This window comes from Gobio gobio (genome assembly GCF_949357685.1).
Source record: "Gobio gobio genome assembly, chromosome: 7".
Taxonomy (NCBI): Eukaryota; Metazoa; Chordata; class Actinopteri; order Cypriniformes; family Gobionidae; genus Gobio; species Gobio gobio.
In genome coordinates, this window is record NC_137103.1 from 4,065,417 (window position 1) to 4,089,144 (window position 23,728).

Here is a 23,728-nt window from a genome sequence, read left to right on the forward strand (position 1 = left end):
TTGGATGTGATTAATCGCAATTAATCTTTTGACAGTCCTAAAAATAACTTTAACTTCCACATGTGCTTCATTTCACAGACATGTGAATTTAAACAAACTACAACTAAAGAAACCTGACATGTCAGTGAGTTGTTTCTTCATATTATCTGCACTGCAATTTCTTTTTGGAAGCTGTAATGCGATTATATATGTAAAACTTTACGGTCTTCCAATCGCGGTTCTTCAGCGCTTCTGGTTCAGCTTTTAAACATTTGTCACAGTCGCTCTTTGCTGGTACAGTGAATGATGTGATGAAACGCTTCATGTGCCTTTCCACCGCCTGCACCTCAGTCTGCTGCCAGGGTGTCTTCTTCTGGGTAGTTTTACCTAAAAGTGGACAGAAAATAATTGAAATGATAAAAAGTGTGTGCTAGAATTCCAATCTGAAGTTCTGAATCCTATTATCAGTTTTTAATAGGGCTGCCCCTAGGGCTGTGCCGGTAAACGTGACAACCGCACCACCGCGGGGGCTGAGTAGCACTGGCGGTGGTCGGCCAAAACACCTTTTTTTGGACGTGAATATTGTGACACGAGTGAAGCACAAAGCTTTGTTTACAAAATAAATAATGGGTTTGCAATTAAATGTTACATCGCACCCATGGAAACATATGGATTCATGCCGAACGAGAGAGGTAGGCTTTGTGAGCTGAGCCAAATTTAGCTTTGCGTTTTGTGATCTGGTCACCCGATTTTCCACGAATTTAACAATAGGCTTACTCCATTTTATTCTGCTGGACATGGAATCTCTTATTTATTTTCCCAAATCTTCATTTACGTCTCTCACATGGGATTATAAACAGGTCTTCCTTTTGTTTGCTTTAAATTAGGGGTCATGTCATTTACTGTGGTAAAGTACAAAACGGTGTAGGGCATATACATTTTACTTCAAATTGTACTGAACACAGTGTGTGCTTGTTATTAGACTTAAAGGGTTAGTTCACCCAAAAATGTAAATTCTGTCCTTCCCCTCATGTGGTTGGACACCCGTCAGACCTCCGTTCATCTTCAGAACACAAATGAAGATATTTTAGTGTAAATCTGATGGCTCTGAAAGGCCTCCACTGGCTCAATGCACTTTACACTCTCAAGACCCTTAAAAGGTACTAAAGACGTCGATACAAAGCCCATCTCACTACAGTGGTTCTACAATAACTTTATGAAGAGACCAGAATAGTTTCTGTGCGCAAAAAATAAAAAATAAATAACGACTTATATAGTGATGACCGATTTGAAAACACTGCATCATGAAGCTTCAAAGTGTTATGAATCAGTGAGTCGATTCAGCAGTTTGGATCGCCAAAGTCACATGACTTCAGCAGTTTGGCGGTTTGACACATAATCCGAATCATGAATCGACTCACTGATTCATAACGCTTCGAAGCTTCATGATGCTGTGTTTTGAAATAGTCATCACTATACAAGTCGTTATTTAGGTTTTTTTTGCGCACAAAAACTATTCTCGCCAATTCATAAAGTTATTGTAGAACCACTGTAGTGAGATGGACTTTGTATCGACGTCTTTAGTGTCTTTTAAGGGTCTTGAGAGTGTAAAGTGCATTGAGCCAATGGAGGCCTTTCAGAGCCATCGGATTTACACTAAAATATCTTAATTTGTGTTCTGAAGATGTAGGACTGTAATCTCCCAGTCAATTAGTCGATTATTAGTCGATACGTTCTGGCTCGACCAAAATTCTCATTGGTCGATTTTTTGCCGCGTTCATTTCATCAGTTTTGTCGTGTTCATTTCATCAGGTGGAGAGCACTAATTGCTAATGGGGGTGTTTTCAGAGCACCCCTGTTTCACAGGTAACAGTCTGTCTTCAGAACACCCCCATTGTTTTCACTTATTTTGGATTAGCCCAACCCACTGGAGAAGAGAGACAGACTGAAGTAACGTTAGGCTACTTTGCTGTGTTTTATTTATTTAATTGTGAGAGCGTTTTCCTAGTCAGTCCTCTTCTACCATGTCAACAAAGACATCGGCAGTGTGGCAACATTTAAAAAAAAATAGAAAATGGGGAAAAAAAAGACACAATGCTAATTTTGCAAGCAACAGTTTGCATATCACAGCTCGACAAACATGTCATATCCCCTAAAGACGGTAAGCTAACTTGTCTGCGTTAGGTTGCCCCGTCTGTTTTGAGTAGGCTATATGAACATATCAGAATTGCCATATTTCAATGTTTTTTTATTTGGAGCCTAATGTGTGTGGCCACTGTTTGTATTAGTTTTGAGCCTATGCTTTATTTTTCAGTTATGCAATTTATTTTGTTTCTGCTCTTGATCTGGCTTGTTTAATAAATATTCCTTTTTTATTAAAGTGGACGTGCCTTTTGTGTTTACGAGTAAAAGCTTTAAGTTAATAGTCTATTCGTGTCTCAGCCGTGAAGCTGAGCTGATCCTATGTTCACAGAGCGGCTGAAATATTAGTGTCTGTCAGTTATTATAATACATATGACAAAAACAATTGTCTAAATTATGTTGCATATTCCTCAAAAGTTCTTGTGATGATATCACTAGTTGACAACATAGTAAGTTACTATATTTTGGGAAATCATAGGCTGTGATATTGCGCAGGTGCATGTGATGCCACGCTGTCAGAGCCGACAGACTCGTGTGTCAGACTCATTTCAGTGCAAAACCATTTAATATACTGCAAATAGCCTACTAGTTTATGTTTATTTAGAATTCATTTAGGCAGACATCAAGGCTACCAAGTACTGCGCACAGCGCGCAGCTAATTAATGTAAAGTTTTTTTTTTCCTAACATCATTTTTAGTCGAAAATTTCAGGACTTCAGTCGACCAAGATTTTCTTTGGGTGAACTAACCCTTTAAGATGCGTCAAGTTTATGTGTATAGCGCATTTCATACACGCTAGAGATTTTTAGTTTCGCTTTCTCTCGCAGCGCATAATCAAACAAAGCCTAAACTTATATTAGCCTACCATGATTTACTAATATTTATTTAAATGTTACCAGGCTGCAGTGTGTTGTCTGCAGTACTAAAATAAACACGCATGCTTCAATGGATGTTTGAGCCTCATTTATATTTGTAATATTCTATATATATATATATATTATATATATACACACACGTGCGCTGGCGCACCTAACCACCGCCGGAAGTTGGTCCATTACCACCGTGGTGGTAAGAAACTTCCACCGTCACAGCCCTAGCTGCCCCCTAATAGTGGTCTAACTGGTAGCCGACTAGAAGACGTTTGGTCGACCAAAATGTAATTAGTCGTTAGTCACAGGGGAAGTTTAGCTCCAACCCTAATCAAACATACCTAAAGCTAATCAAGGTCTTCAGGATTACTAAACTTACAGGCAGATGAGTGTTTTCTACTAAACACTGCAAGAGAGTGGCCCTCCAGGATCAACGTTCCCCACCCCTGGCTTAAATGAACGACAACTAGTTGACTAGAAAAATCTTTAGTTGAGGACAGCCCTAGTATTTATGTCAGCATCTACAGTGCAAGGAAAATTATGTGCACTCTACCTATAAATAGAATTACATTTAGTGTAAAAATCACTGTTTGATTGACCTAAAATACCCTGGCCTAAAATGATCATTGAGTTTAGTCTATAAACTGACAGTACATCTACAGAAAGAAGCAGACATGCTAAAGAGAAATGTGTGAAGAGTTAACCTTTGGAAGAAGGCCTCACAGCACTGACTCTTGAAGGCATCTCTTCATCTGATGGTGGTTTGCGTCTCTTGGGTGGTGGCGGCATATCATTCCTCTCGGAAGGAGGAAGTGCCACCTCTGCTGATGGTTCTATGGAAAATAAGTCAACATTATTTTATATAATAACATTTTCAGAAATATATAAACCGGTACTCTAGAATGCTGACAATACACAACTGATGTGTTATTTGTCACACTAATGATTTTAAATAATTCTTGCATAAAAGTGCAATTGTGTTCATTATTGCAAGTATAATTGAACTACATCTACATCATGAATCTTTCTAGCGGACATTTAATCAAACATAAGCTCAAGTAAACTGAGTATTTAACCATTTTATTTCAATATTATTGAAATAATATTATTGAAATAATGTTTGAGCTACAGCTTTCCTGTTGGTCAAACAGTAGAGCATAGCGCTAGCAACGCCAAGGTCATGGGTTCAATTCCCAGGGAAAGCAAGAACTGACAAATGTAAAATGTGTACCTTGAATGCAATGTAAGTCGCTTTGGATAAAAGTGTCTGCCAAATGCATAAATGTAAATGTAACAAAATGCATAAATGTAATATTAACAATCATTTGACATGGTTCGTTCTGTGCCATGACCCACCCAACATGAGAAGAGTGGATCAGCTAGCATTTTACGACAAATGTACACGTTTCTCTAATGAAACAAATCTTATGGTAGCACAAAAAGAAAAATCACTCCAGAATGAATGTTTAGTGTAAAACATGTTGAAGAATAGCTTGGAGGCATTCGATACATAATAAGCAGTTTCATCAAAAAAGTGTTTGCTCGGCGTACTTAGGGTTGGGGTACCGAAACCCGGTACCTATGTAACCGGTATGTACCGGACCAAATCAGAACGCAGATTTCAATGCCTCATTCGGTGCCACTTAAATTCAAACGTGCTTTCGCACTTTGGCTGGCGCCGAGCCAGAGACAGACACGCTCAGCGCTCGTCACATATCACAACTACTCAGTGTTTTCAACCACAATGTTTATTTTAGGTTTCAGACATTTAAATGCTCATTGTCTATGGAAGCGGCAAAAACAATCCTTTCAGACAGTTATAACTTCTTATAGTTATATAGTTATAAACTACGTGTTTTATTCATATCAGATACACATTATATAGTGACTCTATAGTTTACTCTATTTTTCTCCCAGTTCAGGTCACTTACTTTCATGTGTTTTGTGAGACGTGAATGAATTTACGTGATGTAAATCCGACAAATCCGATTCTCTGAGGCGTAAACTAATATGGCGCCGCCCATCGCGCAGTATAGATCAACTAACACACATTTGAAAATCCCAATATCAGATAGTTCATGACAAAGTTAGCAAGTTTGTGAATATTTTGAATAAAAAAGAAAAACGAAATAAACCCGATATAGCTGAGCTATCACGGCTGCTGTGTGTCATGTGAGAAGCACGACGCATCGCCATGGAAACAATAAGGCGATGCGTTCTAGAATATTTAGCCAGAGAATATGGTCATATTTCTGCAATAAAGCTGAAGCTGGTTTGTAGCAGACCAAGAACACAGACGACTGCTGTTATTACTGTAACTGTTATTTAGTGTTAAATTAGTTCACTAGTATTAGTAAAGGTCCCATGGCATGAAATTTTCATTTTATGAGGTTTTTCAACATTAATATGAGTTCCCCTAGCCTGAATATTGTCCCCAAGTAGATAGAAATGTTGATCGGTGTAAACACGAGTTCTGGCTGTCTTTCTCTGCCTTTGAGAAAATGACAGGCCAGACGAGCCAATCCTGAAGTCTCCTGGTTTGACGTCCAAACAGGAACGGTTACCTCCCTTTCCTCCGCCCAGAGAATCTGGCACGCCCATGCAAACGCTCGAGAGATCATTCCTTGTGAACGAGTGAATGCTGGCAGTTTCTCAGTGTTTGGATGTACAGATGAAAACAGAAGTCTTTTTTCAGTTCCTTCTGATCTGTGATCAGTGATTTCTGATGTGTAGCTAATTATTTATTTTTCGTGCACACGCAGCGGCTTCTCTCTCTCCAGACAGAACGGTGTTTTCGTGTTTTCTATCTTGTGAGTCAGTGTTTTTGTACGTCCTCGTCGCGTCTACCGGTTCTAAAATGTGCATACAGTCATGAGTTTCTGCTCAACATCGGCCTCACACACGCCGACAGCGGAGGCACCAAACGCGGCGTAAGATTAAGCAGAAGGGAGTAAGCGTGAGCATATTCGGGCTAGCCAGCCTAGCCCCACAATAAACTGGATTACATTCGATTACTGCTGTTGTGTCTTTGGCTTTTTTACTTCCTGCTTCGCTACTGTTCGGACGCTCTTGCTTACTGCTCCGCGCTTTGCTCTATCGCTTCTATATTTTACAACTTCAGCAAATCAGCACATTGCTCAAACGACAAAGCTTGACTCCAATGATAAAATTAGAAACTCTGGTGACTGAATTCCTAAACAAAAAGCGGAATATTTCAACCGACCAGCCTCCCACTGCCTCCAGCTTACATTCCGGAGAAGAGAAAACACAGCTGCCTACATTCAAAAGGATAAGAAAATGCCTCTTCTAGAATCTACTTGCTGCACAAACTGCCACAGACTTTTACAAAGGATTGCAGTTCTTGAAACAAAGTTATTTACGGAACCATCCAACCAGACGAATCACACAGCAGAGCTTCATCATGATCGCCCTCTGCACACTGCCGGTGAGTCCCATAAATGTAGTGCTACTCAACATGTAGAGAAACAAGTAACTGATCAACACACTAATCAATGGAACAAACAGGGAGCGAGACCCAAAGGCACTCGAGACATCAGATTGTCACGAGCATCACATATTGCCGCAGTAGCATGCTCTACCCCAGACACAAGGATTGCAAACACTAGTTTTCTACCACCAAATATACATCTTGAAAACAGATTTGAAGAGCTAATGAATGTGGGTGAGGAATCCCCAAACGTGATAAATGTGACCGAACACAGATTGAATCAGCCCGCAGCTAACACTAATGCTAACAGGCGCTCAAGGTCGAGCAGACAGCGGCCCTCAGCTCAGAGCGCAGCCGAGCCCAGGACTCTGATAGTGGGCGACTCAACAATCAGAAACATTAGCAGCAGGGATACAACTACATGCTGCCTTCCACAAGCAACAGTTTCTGATGTCAACAGGGAACTTAAGAACATTCTGATGAAACACAAGACTGCAAATCGACTTATCATTCATGTGGGAAAGAACGATATTCAGAGAGAGGAGTCAGAACTTCTAAAGAGGGATTTTAATGAACTTTTTGAAACACTTAGGAAACTGAAAGTTCAGCCGTTCATCAGTGGACCACTTCCAGCAAAAGGAACAAATAGGTTTTCACGGCTACTTGGGCTTAATACATGGCTGCAAAAAACCTGCAACATGAAGGGAGTGAACTTTAATCGACAATTTTAATCTCTTCTGGAGTCAGAGACAACTGTTTACATCAAATGGCCTCCACCCAAACAAACTCGGTGCAAGAGTGCTAAAGGACAATATTTATTTTTCCCTTCATCATCCTTCAGCTGTGTGTGCTAACCCACTCAACCTGGATGGCACACACACACCAGTAAAGTACGATCACAGGACTTCATTTCAGCATCTGAATGGACATGCGGTTGATACACCCCACAAGGACAATGATAACACCACGCAGCCACAACAACCACTTCTCATGGACACACTCCCAGCTGAGCCCCGCCCTCAGAGCTCACCACAGATAGACTGTGACGAATTAGAACTGCTCCAAATGACACAGATCGAGGCACTAAACAGTAACATCTCAGCCCATACTGTGGAGTCTGTGGAGGCACTGGTAAAAATGGGGACCATCAGGAGTGACACTGGTGAAATTTTAAAACTTATATGTAATATAAGCAATAGGCTGGAAGAAATGTCACTCCTTGAACCGGACGATAACATATTGCAGCTTCCGGTAACACCAGAGAAACAGCCCCCCTCACCAGACATGTTATTCCGCTCTACAGCATCCCCGCCTCTGAGCTTCACAGAGAAAATGGATTTTGTTTATACTGGAAACAGACAATCACACTCGATCGCTGCGAGCCCCCAGATATCAACCAAAAAGCGTCAAGGCCCACAACCACCAAAGACTGTGGGCCCAGCTCGCTCTGCCCCTCCTCCTGTGAGATTTCTTCGGTCACAACGTCAGGGCACACACCCTCCTCCATCTGCACCAAAAACAACTGATACCAGCTCTCAGTGACGTGTTCTGGGTCCTCGCAAAGTCACCAGCAATCTTATCAAATGTTTACAAAACATGCGTGAATCCAGTGTGCCTTTATCTTTCTCTATTTCTGTTCTGGTACGTGATAGAAAGTCCAAGGCTTTCTCAGGCCGTATGGCAAACCCATCTAATCTGCTGCCTGTTAATTGTCAAACTAAGATTACTATGGGGGAAAAAAATAAAATTAATACTGTTAAGTTAGCACTCTTAAACATCCGTTCACTTAAAAACAAATCATTTCTAGTCAACGACTTAATATCCACAAACAACCTAGATTTTTTGCTTCTAAATGAAACGTGGCTAGAAGACAGCTGCAGTGCAACAGTCCTCAATGAAACAGCCCCTCCTAACTTTACTTTTATGAGTGTCTGCAGACCAGTCAGAAGGGGGGGGGGGGGGGGGTCGCTGCTCTATTTAAAGATGTTTATCAATGTAAGCAAGTATCATTTGGTGACTATTTGTCTCTAGAATATCTGGGCATTGTGCTAAAAGGTGCTCCACGCATCCTGCTTATCATTATTTATAGGCCTCCGAAATATTCTCCGGCCTTTATTGATGACTTTACAGAGCTGTTATCAGCAATCTCATCTGAGTATGACTGTTTTGCTATTGCTGGGGATTTTAACATTCACATTGACAATGCTGAATCCAGTACAACAAAAGATCTCATGACTGTTCTTAACACTTTTGATTTGACACAACATGTTCACGGACCCACACATGATCGTGTACACACTCTAGATTTACTTATCAGTAAGGGTCTAAATATTTCATCAATAGTTATTAAGGATGTGGCACTGTCTGATCATTTCTGTATTTTCTTTGATATATCAATCTCTCCTGCCATTGAAACTAGATCTGTCTCTGTCAAAAAGAGATGCTTAAATGAGAACACTAGTGTGCTGTTTATGAAGGCTATATCTCTAACACCAAGCATATCTGCAGACTCTGTTGATTTTCTCCTTGACTCTTTTAACTCAAAAGTTAAGGGTGTAATTGATGATATTGCTCCTGTGAAAGTCAGAAAAAAGAGTGGCAAACAAAAAGCACCTTGGAGAAACTCAACAGCAGTGCAATTAATGAAAAGACAATGCAGGAAATCGGAACGCATGTGGCGAAAGACAAAACTTGTAGTCCATTATAAGATCTATAAAGACAGTCTTCGTGCTTTCAATGTGGAACTAGGCAAAGCTAGACAGACCTTCTTTTCAAATATTATAAACAGAAACATAAACAACACACGCACTCTCTTTGCTACTGTAGAGAGACTAACAAACCCCCCCGAGTCACATTCCCAGTGAAATGCTCTCAGACAGCAAATGTAGTGAGTTTGCTTCCTTCTTCTCAGAGAAAATCATTAATATCAGAAATGCGATTAGCACATCCTTGAGTTTCTCTGGGGTGAATCAGATCAGACCACAGCCTCAGAAAGTTACTATGACTGATTTCGAAGCAATTGATGGTAAAATTTTAGAAGAAACAGTACAGCACCTTAAAACATCAACCTGCGCCCTTGACACACTCCCCACTTCTTTTTTCAAAAGTGTGTTTAACTGTTTGGAAGCAGATCTCCTAGAAGTTGTAAACTCCTCACTTCTTTCTGGGACTTTTCCAAACTCCCTAAAAACCGCAGTAGTAAAGCCTCTCCTGAAAAAGAGAAATCTGGATAACTCCATACTGAGCAACTACAGACCAATCTCAAATCTCCCCTTCATAGGCAAGATCATTGAAAAAGTTGTTTTCAGTCAGCTGAACAAATTCTTGAACTCAAACGGATACTTTGACAATTTTCAATCTGGTTTCCGACCGCATCACAGCACAGAGACAGCGCTCATAAAGATTATAAATGATTTTCGCCTCAATACAGATACAGGCAAAACATCAATTCTGGTACTACTGGACCTCAGTGCTGCATTCGACACTGTTGACCACAAAATACTTCTTGACAGGCTAGAAAATTGGGTTGGGCTTTCTGGAATGGTCCTCAAATGGTTCAGGTCATACTTAGAAGGGAGAGGTTATTATGTGAGTATAGGTGACCATAAGTCTGAGTGGACATCCATGACATGCGGAGTCCCACAAGGGTCAATTCTTGCACCACTACTATTCAACCTGTATATGCTGCCACTCAGCCAAATAATGAAAAATAACAAAATGGCTTACCACAGCTATGCTGACGACACCCAGATCTACTTAGCCCTATCACCTAATGACTACAGCCCCATTGACTCTCTATGTAAATGCATTGATGAAGTTAACAGTTGGATGTGCCAAAACTTTCTTCAGTTAAACAAAGACAAAACTGAAATTACTACATTTGGAAACAAAGATGAAATTCTCAAGGTGAATGCATATCTTGAGGCTAAAGGCCTGAAATCAAAAAATCAAGTCAGGAATCTTGGTGTGATTTTGGAGTCAGACCTGAGTTTCAATAGTCATGTCAAAGCAATAACTAAATCCGCTTACTATCATCTCAAAAACATATCAAGAATTAGATGCTTTGTTTCCAGGCAAGACTTAGAGAAACTCGTTCATGCTTTTATTACCAGTAGGGTGGACTATTGTAATGGTCTCCTCACCGGCCTTCCCAAAAAGACCATTAGACAGCTGCAGCTCATACAGAACGCTGCTGCCAGGATCCTGAGCAGAACCAGAAAATATGACCGTATCACACCAGTCCTCAGATCTTTACACTGGCTTCCAGTTACATTTAGGATCGATTTTAAAGTGCTATTACTTGTATATAAATCACTAAATGACCTAGGACCTCAATACATTGCAGATATGCTGATTAAATACAAACCCAACAGATCACTCAGATCATCAGGATCAAGTCAATTAGAAATACCAAGGGTTCACCCAAAGCAAGGAGAGTCTGCGTTTAGCTATTATGCCAGCCGTAGCTGGAACCAGCTTCCTGAACAGATCAGATGTGCTCCAACAGTAGCCACTTTCAAATCCAGACTCAAAACACATTTGTTCAGCTGTGCATTTACTGAATGAGCACTGTGCCACTGTACGTGCTTTGTCCGAACTGCTTGCATTTTAATTTATATGCTTAAATTTAACCCTGTTTTTATTTTTAATTATACTCTTTATTTTTATCTTTCAATGTTTTCTTTATTTTTTATTTCTTTTAATTCCTATTATAACTGTAATATTTTTATTTCATTTCTGTGTAAAGCACTTTGAATTGCCACTGTGTATGAAATGTGCTATACAAATAAACTTGCCTTGCCTTGCCTTGCCTTTGTTTGCGCTGTGCACTGACACTTATTTTATTTTAAAAATAATGCTATTATCAACACTTACTTTTAACTCGTTCATCTCGACAGCTGTAATGGTACTTTGCATGTGTTACAAAGTTGGTAATAATGATGAAGACGGACTCGGTGTGACTGGGACTCGTGTTTATTCAGAACTCTCAGATACAAACACAATAAACTCGCGCTGACTGACAGCGCTCTCATAACTCAGTAGGTACTATAAATAACTTTGTTAGCGATCGCTGAGCTCCGTCTCTGGTACGTTAGTGATGTCCGGTTCGCGAACGATCTTTCTTTTGAACCTGTTCTTTTTAGTGAACCGAATCAGTTCACCAAATCGGACTGAATCGTTCTAAACGGTTGGCGTCTCCAGTCAGCGCTGATCCATAATTTACTAAAGTTACTAACTTTCTGACATGAGTGACAGTCCCTCCGACTAGAAATAGACTAATAACCTGAAGTATATGCTGTAACTACAACAGTTCAGACATGCTGAGAACTGATGTGAAGTGAACTCAGGTCCATCCGTCTCTCTGGCAGCAGCTCGTGCCTGCTCGTGCCTCGTAGACCAAGTTAAACCACGCCCCCTCCGCTCATTTAAAATGCAAAGATGTCAGCCAATCACAACAGTGGGCGTTTTTACTGAAGTCTCACAGCAGACACACCTCTTGAAGCAGGGCATTCAGCCACAGGGCAAACAGCAGTATAGAAAAAATGCCTTTTATTTCTAAATTATGACATTTTATGATGTAAAAGTCATTCTAACAATATAAGTACACCTCAGGAAACATTATAAAATAATAGAAAAATGCCATGCCATGGGACCTTTAAGTAAACTGTGTTTTGTATTTATTTATATATTTAAGTATACTTTAAACTTGTAATAAAGTTTTAAATAATAATAAATAAATAAATAGACATTCTTTAATCTCATCCACCTTGTTTTGTGTCTCTTTTTTTTTTTTAAAGTATTGGTTCAGGCACCGGTACGTTTTAAAAGTATCAGTTTGTTACCCAATCCTAGGCGTACTGGAGCATCTTCAATGTTGGAACAATGTTTTTGCCTGTCAGGTCTTTACAAGTCACGTAACTGAAAAGTATGAATGCAAACTATGCAAAATTAAGTAGTGTATATTTTGACAGAAATACAAACCGTCAACGGTAGATGAACAGGGTTCCTCTTGTATGCTCCCTTCTTCCTCATCACAGTCAAGAACTTTTTCTGTGGAAGTTGAAAGTGCAGCTTAACAATGGTATATAATGGATCATAAACACATGGTATATGAAAACATGGTAAACAGAAAATCAAAGAAAGACAAATAAAATAACACACCATCAGGATCGATCCCAATTTCATCCAAGTTCTTGCCATGGAACTCAGCTAATCTTCCTTGCTCAAGGGCCATTAGGACTTTGCTGATCTTGGCAAGTTGCAGGGTCTTCTCAGGGAGTCGATAGAACTCACGATGTATTCTTATGTCGTGTCCAAGAAAGTTTGCCAGCTGGTCCATCTCTGTGTCGGTCATATTCAGCACTGTTGAAAGGGTTGCGGCATGCTTTCGCAGTCTGGTAGATGTCAGTGACTTGGGACACTTTGCACCACACGCCTTTGCAAAGCCACGGAGGCAGTCTGACCCTCGGAAATGTGTCATGGCTTCTGGTCTCGCAAACATATAGGCATTGTCTTTTAAAACTGCACAAGCCTCTCTCTGCTTAACAAGGAGTTCTAAGGCACACAGCATTTTTGGAGTCAGAAGTATTGGAACTGGTCGACCACGCTTTCCCCTGGTGATAACCCTTGTGAAGTGTCTGCAGAGTTTTTTTTCTACTTCAGAGAGTGCCCAGTCCACATCCTCATGCGGATCAGAAGTGTCTCTTGATAGAAATGCAGACAGAGGCATGCTGGCCACCTCTCCTTCCCTGCGCCGGTTAAAGAGAATCATCTGGGCTAGACATACCTTCGCCAGCTCCATCCAGGCTTTAGTAGAGGGACTTTCGGAAAGTAATTTGAACCACTCGTCTTGCACTTCACTGAGATAGGTATGCATTTTTTGGACATCTTCAGTAAAGGGCATGATAGTGGGCAGATTCCACTTTGCTTCACTGATGTTCCTCAATGCTGTAGCCGAGATCAGCTCATTCCACTTGTTCGCATGGACTTCAAGAAACTCACTGGCATTCTTCACAAGCTGTTCATCATTTGAGATTAAGCCCTGAGCTTTTAAGAGTTTGCTTACTTTGACCAGGGAATTACCAAGCTTGTTTGCAAGCGATGGAATCATGAATTTGTCTGTTTCACTGTCATACCCACACGTATACTTGACAGCCTTGACAGTCTTCATGTACTTCTTTGGATTTACACAATCTTCCATTGTTTTTAAAGAGGTGACTCTCCTCGCATTGTGAATCAACCGTCCCAATTCTCGCATCTTCTCTCGCACACACTGTTTGTTTTTGTCTGATAGCCCACCTTTGTTTAACAAGCGCTGCCCAAATTCAGTAATTACGGTGTCATTTTTTATTATATCTGTGATTGGGTCAGGATTCATGGCACTGATTACTCCCCACAGGTGTTTGGTCACGTTTGAAGGCACAGGCCCAGTGTATGTACACATGGACTGAACACGATTTTTTCCTGGTTTGAGGAGGACTGACTGGGGTTTAAGTTTACAAGAACGCATGTGTCGCCACAGGACCCTTCTAGTAAAAAGTCCTTGACAGTATGCACAATGCATGAAATCTTCTCCCTGCACTTTTTTAGGTGGTCGTTTGTATGGCACCAGTTCCCCCTTTCCTGATTCCATAACAGCAGCATTGTGGGCATAGTTTCCTCGGTTGCGAATATAACCCAGCTGTTGTTTTCTCTCCTTTGAACCCTTTGGAAAGCTTAGAGCTCGAGCAACATCTGATTTATTTTCATGTGAACTTTCTAGATGCCTTGCCATCTTAGCGTATGGTTTAGAGCAATACAAGCAGTAATGTCTCTTGTTGTACACTCTACCGCCATCTCTTTTTTGGTATTCACATACAACCACGCTGTCTATTGTGTTCTGACTTGAACTGGGTTCTTCTCCTGTTCCAGGTGCATCAGACGCAAGGCTGTTCACTTTGTCTGTGGTTGTGGAATCACAGTCAGGGGAGCTCACTGAGCCAGATTCATCAACATCCAGTTCATCAAGAAGTTGACGTTTTGTTGGGTTTAGAGCAAGGCTAACATCACTGTCACTGTCGGAAGTGGTATCGGGAACGTAATTATCTGAACTCTCGGGTGTAGAATCAAAGAGCTCACCAGAATCTTGAGGATCTGTGTCTTTTAGCTAAAAAAAAAAAGTTAATTAGAAATGGGTTGAACTGCCACAATTAATTGATCAGTAAATTAACAGACATAAATTGGCAACTATTTGTGATAATCAATTAACTGTTTAGGTATTCCATTTTTGATGATTCTCTAATATTTTATAGTCAAAATGATTTCACAATAATATATTCTTATTGCATTAAGTTACACTAGTCACCAAGTAATTGATAATGAGAATACATTTTGATGGCAGCTCTAAGCAAAATCCCTGATCAATATGAAATAACAATGGCTACGTTTGCATGCAACCAAACTCCATTAGTAATTCGATTGATGGCTCGATCCAACTGAAAAGCCTTTATGTAAAATACCTTAATTGCTACGATTGAGCTAGATCCAAATAAAATTTCTATTGGATTGGATTCTTTTTATAATCTGATCGAGAGGACATCTAAACACTTGATCGCATAGAAAACGCTCAGTGAACATTTAACTTTTTGTTATTAGCAATTTATAAGCTAGGTGCAAAAGATGAAAAAACTCCAAAGCTTGTCAAAAACGAGTGAACTGAGAAGCACAGACGCAAAGTAAGTGCATGATCATAAAATAATAATAATTTCAGGATAGTCAAGGGCCAATTACTAGAAGACTTACCATGACACTTTTAGTCCGTCTCAGTCTGGGTACAAAAACCTCATTTTGGAGCTGTGTCACAATCTGTAAACAAAAAGTATAATCAACATGAATTATTATAAAATAGTATTTGAGGTTCAAAAATAAGACTGCAAGTGTGTGTAGAACTTTTGATCATCCAATTGGACAATTATAGCATTGCAAAAATGCAAATTTACAGAGGTTTTTTTGTTTTGTTTCAATACTTGCATTTTAAAATAAACTTCTAAATGTCTGTTTCGTCGCTATGTAACTAACAGAAGACGATTTTAAAATTGTGGCGCTTCTAATTAAAGGGATAGTTCACCCAAAAACTTTCAACAATTTTTCCATAAATTGAACAGGGAAGGCGATCGGCCGAAAGTTTACTTTATAAAGTTGTATGGATATTTTTCTTACACAAACGCATCGAATCGCTTCAGAAGGCCTTTATTAACACCCCTGGAGCCGTGTGGAGCAGTTATTTGACGGACAGATGCATTTTTTACGGACTTCAAAAACAGAGCAACTATTACTGCCATTCTAATGCTTGGATTAGCCTGGACTTTTGTAATAACTCAGATTTTATTTGTCTGAAAGAAGAATGTCATACACACCTAGGAAGACTTGAGGGAGAGTAAATCATGGGCTAATTTTCATTTTTGGATGAAATATCCCTTTAAGTGACAAAAAGCAGTTGACAATGTACAAAATACACATACTTGCCACATTTGCAACGGTAAAAATGTGCAACACTTCAGTGATGAACATGAACGTACCTGTTGAGGAGAGCTGATCTGAGCCGATTCCTCGTCCATCTGAGTCTCTGACCGGACAGAAGGATCACCGTGACCTGCTGCGCTGGTATTAACAGCAATGCTGCACATCTGTAAGAGACAACAGTCATATGACAAGATATTAGGACATGGAAACACAAGAGAGAAGTCTGAAGACGACACCGCATGACTTCAGAGAGAAAGACAGAGCAACTTCATCTTTAAACATGTACTACTGTCCAGTCAAACTCTGTCTGCACACACACACACACACATCTGGAATAAAACAGGCTTCATGAGGACCTCAAACACACACACTGTTAAAGTTCCTTATGGGGACCAGTTTCATCCAGTTCAAAAAACAAGTTTGAACTCAAACACTGACTGAAAGTGTGTTGTGGGGACGTCGTGAGTGTCCACTTTAAAGCAACTATTAACCCGGAAAAAATCCCTGTGGAGGACAAAACTGGCCCTAGATTCTCCTCTACCACTGAGACACTGGACACCTGTCATTAAACTGTTGGGTTTGGGGATTTACACCAGATACGCATCAAAATATGCTTTAAAAACACTAAAACAGGGCAAAGAGTTACATTTTCAGTGATGAACATGAACGTACCTGTTGAGGAGAGCTGATCTGAGCCGATTCCTCGTCCATCTGAGTCTCTGACCGGACAGAAGGATCACCGTGACCTGCTGCGCTGGTATTAACAGCAATGCTGCACATCTGTAAGAGACAACAGTCATATGACAAGATATTAGGACATGGAAACACAAGAGAGAAGTCTGAAGACGACACCGCATGACTTCAGAGAGAAAGACAGAGCAACTTCATCTTTAAACATGTACTACTGTCCAGTCAAACTCTGTCTGCACACACACACACACACACACACACACACACACACACATCTGGAATAAAACAGGCTTCATGAGGACCTCAAACACACACACTGTTAAAGTTCCTTATGGGGACCAGTTTCATCCAGTTCAAAAAACAAGTTTGAACTCAAACACTGACTGAAAGTGTGTTGTGGGGACGTCGTGAGTGTCCACTTTAAAGCAACTATTAACCCGGGAAAAATCCCTGTGGAGGACAAAACTGGCCCTAGATTCTCCTCTACCACTGAGACACTGGACACCTGTCATTAAACTGTTGGGTTTGGGGATTTACACCAGATACGCATCAAAATATGCTTTAAAAACACTAAAACAGGGCAAAGAGTTACATTTTCAGTGATGAACATGAACGTACCTGTTGAGGAGAGCTGATCTGAGCCGATTCCTCGTCCATCTGAGTCTCGTACCGGACAGAAGGATCACCGTGACCTGATGCGCTGGTATTAACAGCAATGCTGCACATCTGTAACAGACAACAGTCATATGACAAGATATTAGGACATGGAAACACAAGAGAGAAGTCTGAAGACGACACCGCATGACTTCAGAGAGAAAGACAGAGCAACTTCATCTTTAAACATGTACTACTGTCCAGTCAAACTCTGTCTGCACACACACACACACACACACACACATCTGGAATAAAACAGGCTTCATGAGGACCTCAAACACACACACTGTTAAAGTTCCTTATGGGGACCAGTTTCATCCAGTTCAAAAAACAAGTTTGAACTCAAACACTGACTGAAAGTGTGTTGTGGGGACGTCGTGAGTGTCCACTTTAAAGCAACTATTAACCCGGGAAAAATCCCTGTGGAGGACAAAACTGGCCCTAGATTCTCCTCTACCACTGAGACACTGGACACCTGTCATTAAACTGTTGGGTTTGGGGATTTACACCAGATACGCATCAAAATATGCTTTAAAAACACTAAAACAGGGCAAAGAGTTACATTTTCAGTGATGAACATGAACGTACCTGTTGAGGAGAGCTGATCTGAGCCGATTCCTCGTCCATCTGAGTCTCTGACCGGACAGAAGGATCACCGTGACCTGCTGCGCTGGTATTAACAGCAATGCTGCACATCTGTAACAGACAACAGTCATATGACAAGATATTAGGACATGGAAACACAAGAGAGAAGTCTGAAGACGACACCGCATGACTTCAGAGAGAAAGACAGAGCAACTTCATCTTTAAACATGTACTACTGTCCAGTCAAACTCTGTCTGCACACACACACACACACATCTGGAATAAAACAGGCTTCATGAGGACCTCAAACACACACACTGTTAAAGTTCCTTATGGGGACCAGTTTCATCCAGTTCAAAAAACAAGTTTGAACTCAAACACTGACTGAAAGTGTGTTGTGGGGACGTCGTGAGTGTCCACTTTAAAGCAACTATTAACCCGGGAAAAATCCCTGTGGAGGACAAAACTGGCCCTAGATTCTCCTCTACCACTGAGACACTGGACACCTGTCATTAAACTGTTGGGTTTGGGGATTTACACCAGATACGCATCAAAATATGCTTTAAAAACACTAAAACAGGGCAAAGAGTTACATTTTCAGTGATGAACATGAACGTACCTGTTGAGGAGAGCTGATCTGAGCCGATTCCTCGTCCATCTGAGTCTCTGACCGGACAGAAGGATCACCGTGACCTGATGCGCTGGTATTAACAGCAATGCTGCACATCTGTAACAGACAACAGTCATATGACAAGATATTAGGACATGGAAACACAAGAGAGAAGTCTGAAGACGACACCGCATGACTTCAGAGAGAAAGACAGGGCAACTTCATCTTTAAACATGTACTACTGTCCAGTCAAACTCTGTCTGCACACACACACACACATCTGGAATAAAACAGGCTTCATGAGGACCTCAAACACACACACTGTTAAAGTTCCTTATGGGGACCAGTTTCATCCAGTTCAAAAAACAAGTTTGAACTCAAACACTGACTGAAAGTGTGTTGTGGGGACGTCGTGAGTGTCCACTTTAAAGCAACTATTAACCCGGGAAAAATCCCTGTGGAGGACAAAACTGGCCCTAGATTCTCCTCTACCACTGAGACACTGGACACCTGTCATTAAACTGTTGGGTTTGGGGATTTACACCAGATACGCATCAAAATATGCTTTAAAAACACTAAAACAGGGCAAAGAGTTACATTTTCAGTGATGAACATGAACGTACCTGTTGAGGAGAGCTGATCTGAGCCGATTCCTCGTCCATCTGAGTCTCGTACCGGACAGAAGGATCACCGTGACCTGATGCGCTGGTATTAACAGCAATGCTGCACATCTGTAACAGACAACAGTCATATGACAAGATATTAGGACATGGAAACACAAGAGAGAAGTCTGAAGACGACACCGCATGACTTCAGAGAGAAAGACAGAGCAACTTCATCTTTAAACATGTACTACTGTCCAGTCAAACTCTGTCTGCACACACACACACACACATCTGGAATAAAACAGGCTTCATGAGGACCTCAAACACACACACTGTTAAAGTTCCTTATGGGGACCAGTTTCATCCAGTTCAAAAAACAAGTTTGAACTCAAACACTGACTGAAAGTGTGTTGTGGGGACGTCGTGAGTGTCCACTTTAAAGCAACTATTAACCCGGAAAAAATCCCTGTGGAGGACAAAACTGGCCCTAGATTCTCCTCTACCACTGAGACACTGGACACCTGTCATTAAACTGTTGGGTTTGGGGATTTACACCAGATACGCATCAAAATATGCTTTAAAAACACTAAAACAGGGCAAAGAGTTACATTTTCAGTGATGAACATGAACGTACCTGTTGAGGAGAGCTGATCTGAGCCGATTCCTCGTCCATCTGAGTCTCGTACCGGACAGAAGGATCACCGTGACCTGCTGCGCTGGTATTAACAGCAATGCTGCACATCTGTAACAGACAACAGTCATATGACAAGATATTAGGACATGGATCATTGTTTGTAACCACTGGATTTTGTTTGTGATCGTGAAATGCAATATGGCCATTGTATGCCACATATAACTTAAACCAGGGTTTTTCCTGGCTCAAAATGAGGCGGAGGTGGTAGTGTTAATTTTGTCACCTATTTTTAATTTAGTCTTAGTCTTGTGCCAAATGTCCTTGTTAGTTTTAGTCATTCACATATCTATATATTATATATTATATAATATATATATTATATATTTTTTGTTAGTCTAGTTTTAGTTAAAGGAAAACTCTAAATATATTGTGTGGCAAAATAACTTGCATAAAATTTATATAACCTGCATAATGTATGTGCCGCAACACCATAGCTAACTGGTGGATTTACAGCATAGATGCCTAAAATCAACATTAGCTTATGAGACGATGGGCACAAATATCGATTTCGATCTTTATTCAGTATGAATTCATATGTATATATCCTACTGTACATCAGGAAAAATAAGTTTGCCTTTTAGCACTATTTTAAACTTTTTTGAGGGGTTAAAGTATATTTACTTGCATTCATTACTATTCACTATTATTAACATTTTAAAATTTCACAAATAAGTAAGCAGTTATGATCTGCAATACTTTTTTGAGCAACTAGACTACATGTATATTTATTAAAGAGCATGCATGCACCAATAATGGCATTACATGCAGCCACAAAATGACTCTAACTTGCCTCTTTGCAGTGGAATTCTCCATTTTAACCTTAATTACTACACTAATTGTAATATAAATAATAATACAAATATTAGAAGACAAATGTTTTAAGTGGTCATTAATGGACCATACTTATTGCACAAATAGTATTTAGTAGGACTAGTATTTAGAACTTTGTACCAGCAAATCATAATATACTAATATTGATTGCTGAAGGATCATGTGACAATATATATTTCTGATGATTATTTAATTATCACAACATGCCTAATCTGAGCAAGTGACTGCCTGTTTGAGTTGTCGACAGACGGAGGCGGCACGAAATTTGACGGAGGCGGCAGCCTCATATTTCTCTATGCAGCAAAAACCCTGACTTAAACGTATAAAGTTTAGGGGCAAAAGAGAAACATTCACCTAAAAGTCACTTAACTTGGATTGAAGCTTTCTGAGATTTGGATATCATTTATTGGTGTATACCCATTACAATTTGTATTAAAATAGTAATACGGGTAAGTTAGATTAATATATTTCGAATAGATTCAAATTTTAATCTAATCAACAACCAACTTGCTTGACACGTTGCAACAATGAGCTATTATGTACACAGTGCCTTGCAACATACTTGTGTTCTCCATGGGTAGTCTTCTCCTCCATAATCATAGGTGATTTCTTCTCCTTCTTTAATGTCATGAAGGGTAAAAAGACAAAGGTGGGGCTTTCCATTCACATCAATTTTCTTCATCTTACAATTTGGATGTTTGTGGTCATCATTAACTATCCGCCCAAAGGATTCATCTTCTCTTGAGGCATCAATGCTTAAAAATATGAAAACATAAGAAAATGAGTAATACTCTCAGTCTTTTTTTTTTTTTTTACTATAGTATAGCATAAGGTATATAGCTTTTGTTCAACTTGACATCTTACCACCATGTTTTCCCTCGCCACTTGAAATCAAACATAAACGCAGCACAGGACGCGTGGTAACGCTTTCTTCTCCTCTGCAGTTCTGCATCATTTATCATCTCTCCCCTGTACTCAACAACAAAATCTCCTTTGCAAAAGGAACCCTTTGCAAATAGACCTCGTCCTGCAAATTACAGAAAAAAAACATTCACAAAAAGAAAATCTTGCAGATAAAGAACACCAATTACACACACAAACACAAAATACATCAATAGTTAGCTGATTTTAAATAAGCTGCAACAGGTGCCTAAGTAATGTACCCAGATGCTCATAAGATTATGGTTAGGACATGCATATGATAGTAATTAAGGGGGGGGTGAAATGCTGTTTCATGCATACTGAGCTTTTTACACTGTTAAAGACTTGGATTCCCATCCTAAACATGGACAAAGTTTTTTTTTTTAAAGTTGGACGATTGATGGAGTATTTCTGTGCCAAAAATACTCCTTCCGGTTTCTCATAAGTTTTGGAAAGTTTTTTCGAGTGTGACGTCACATGGGGCGGAATGTCCTTGGAAAGGCGCGCGCGCGCGCGACTAGAGCGAGAGCAAACGCTTAAGCCGGCTGCACTGCAGTCACAGGACTTCACTGAATCAACAATGTCACCAAAGCAAGACAACCCTGCACAGCTTCCCAAAGAACCTAGCGTTAATGGGACAGTGGATGGAGTTTGTTTTTTCGGAGCAGGAGTTGTGCAAGTGTTTGTTTGTTCCCTGAATTTCGGCGACGATGGTTTATAAACAAGCCCCAGTTCAACTCAGGATTTGTAGCTGGTCTAATGCTGAAAGATGGAGCGGTCCCAGCGATTAAGGTTCACGGTCGTGTGTTGGTAGCAGGCGGTGAGTAAAAATGCTTCAAATGTCTTTGTATTGTTAGCTATCGATTCCATTGTTTTTCTCTGTAAATATGCATAGCTCAACACAAGAGTTGCGTGCGCTCGTCATTCTTTAGCTCTGCCTGAACGATACGTCCACAGCCGCTCAGCTTTTTTCGGAAAGACTCGGTACAGCGTATCTTTCTTTTATAAAAATAATAAAACTAAAGACTTTTCGGAGATATGAAAGATGCAATACTACTCTATAGACACTCAAGATTTACACAAGATTGACTGAAAATGAGTGTTTCACCCCCCCTTTAATGACTGATAAATCACACCATACACCACCTTACCTTTCTCTGCATTTATATACTTCACATCTAATTTGAATGTCTTGTCAGTCTTTGAAACCACATGATGCACGGCATCCTTAAGGGGGCTGATTCGTGGTGGCATTTCAAACTTGGAAAAAGATGTGTAAAGAATTAGTGTGAAAATGGGGAGACATGCAAAATTAAACTAGTATTTTCAATAAGCAGATAATAATGTTATTGTAATGTAACACTGTACTGTATTACTCTCATGTACACACGGTCATTTTATCACAATGTATGCAATGACAATAGAACAAGGATAATCAATGTCTGGCACAACACTAGCCTTAAAGGCATCAACTCACTATGTTCACTTAGACTCTAATCGCTCACAAATAAAAATATGTTCCTATATATTGTACAGTAGCCATGAGAAATTATTTAAAAATGATTAACTTATTCTTCTGCACGATTCACCTACAAACCCTGGTTTATAACTACTATTTATTTAACTAAAAATAAGTTTAATAATTTATTCATAAAGCTACTTACCATTTTAGTTGTTTAATTTTACTTAATTTCTCTCTGAAGCCCTTTGGTAATGATCTGTGGATTATATGTAGTCTACAAATTCACTTTAAATGTAAATAAACAAATACTGATCTTTAATTCTTCATAATTACAGTCAAACACTATAAACAGGAGCCTGACATCGAGTGCAAACCCCCCCTCCCCCCGCGAGATTATATTCCAACATGTGCCCTGATAAAAATATGATTTCAACATGTGCCCTGACAAAAATATGATTTCAACATGTGCCCTGACAAAAATATAAAATTTCTTTAATATAAAGCATAAAATAATCCACCCCTCCAACACTAACGCGAACTAGACAGAAACTAATTTAATATTAACCGAATCGTTCCAATAGCAATCATTTCAGTCTAAACATTAGGCGACGCTTTTCATTTAAAATGTAGTCTTTAACATTAAATTGAATGATTATGTGATCGCTAATATCGTCAGGCCACATTTAGCCTCATCAGTGAGCTAGCCTGCTAACGTTACCTAAAGTAATTACTAACTTA

General features: G+C 39.9%; 1 protein-coding gene across 1 annotated transcript; it reads right to left on the reverse strand.

The window, feature by feature from the left end:
- Positions 1-142: 142 nt before the first annotated feature.
- LOC307129347 (uncharacterized protein) lies at positions 143-22,782 on the reverse strand (the record flags this gene model as incomplete). Its single annotated transcript, XM_079821675.1, has 12 exons — positions 143-366; positions 3,694-3,822; positions 12,420-12,488; positions 12,600-14,583; positions 15,219-15,281; positions 15,995-16,102; positions 17,247-17,354; positions 19,101-19,208; positions 19,717-19,824; positions 21,170-21,362; positions 21,472-21,634; positions 22,680-22,782. The coding sequence occupies 12 exons, from the start codon at positions 22,780-22,782 to the stop codon at positions 143-145; spliced, it is 3,360 nt and encodes a 1,119-aa protein (XP_079677801.1).
- Between the last annotated feature and the right edge of the window lie 946 nt (positions 22,783-23,728).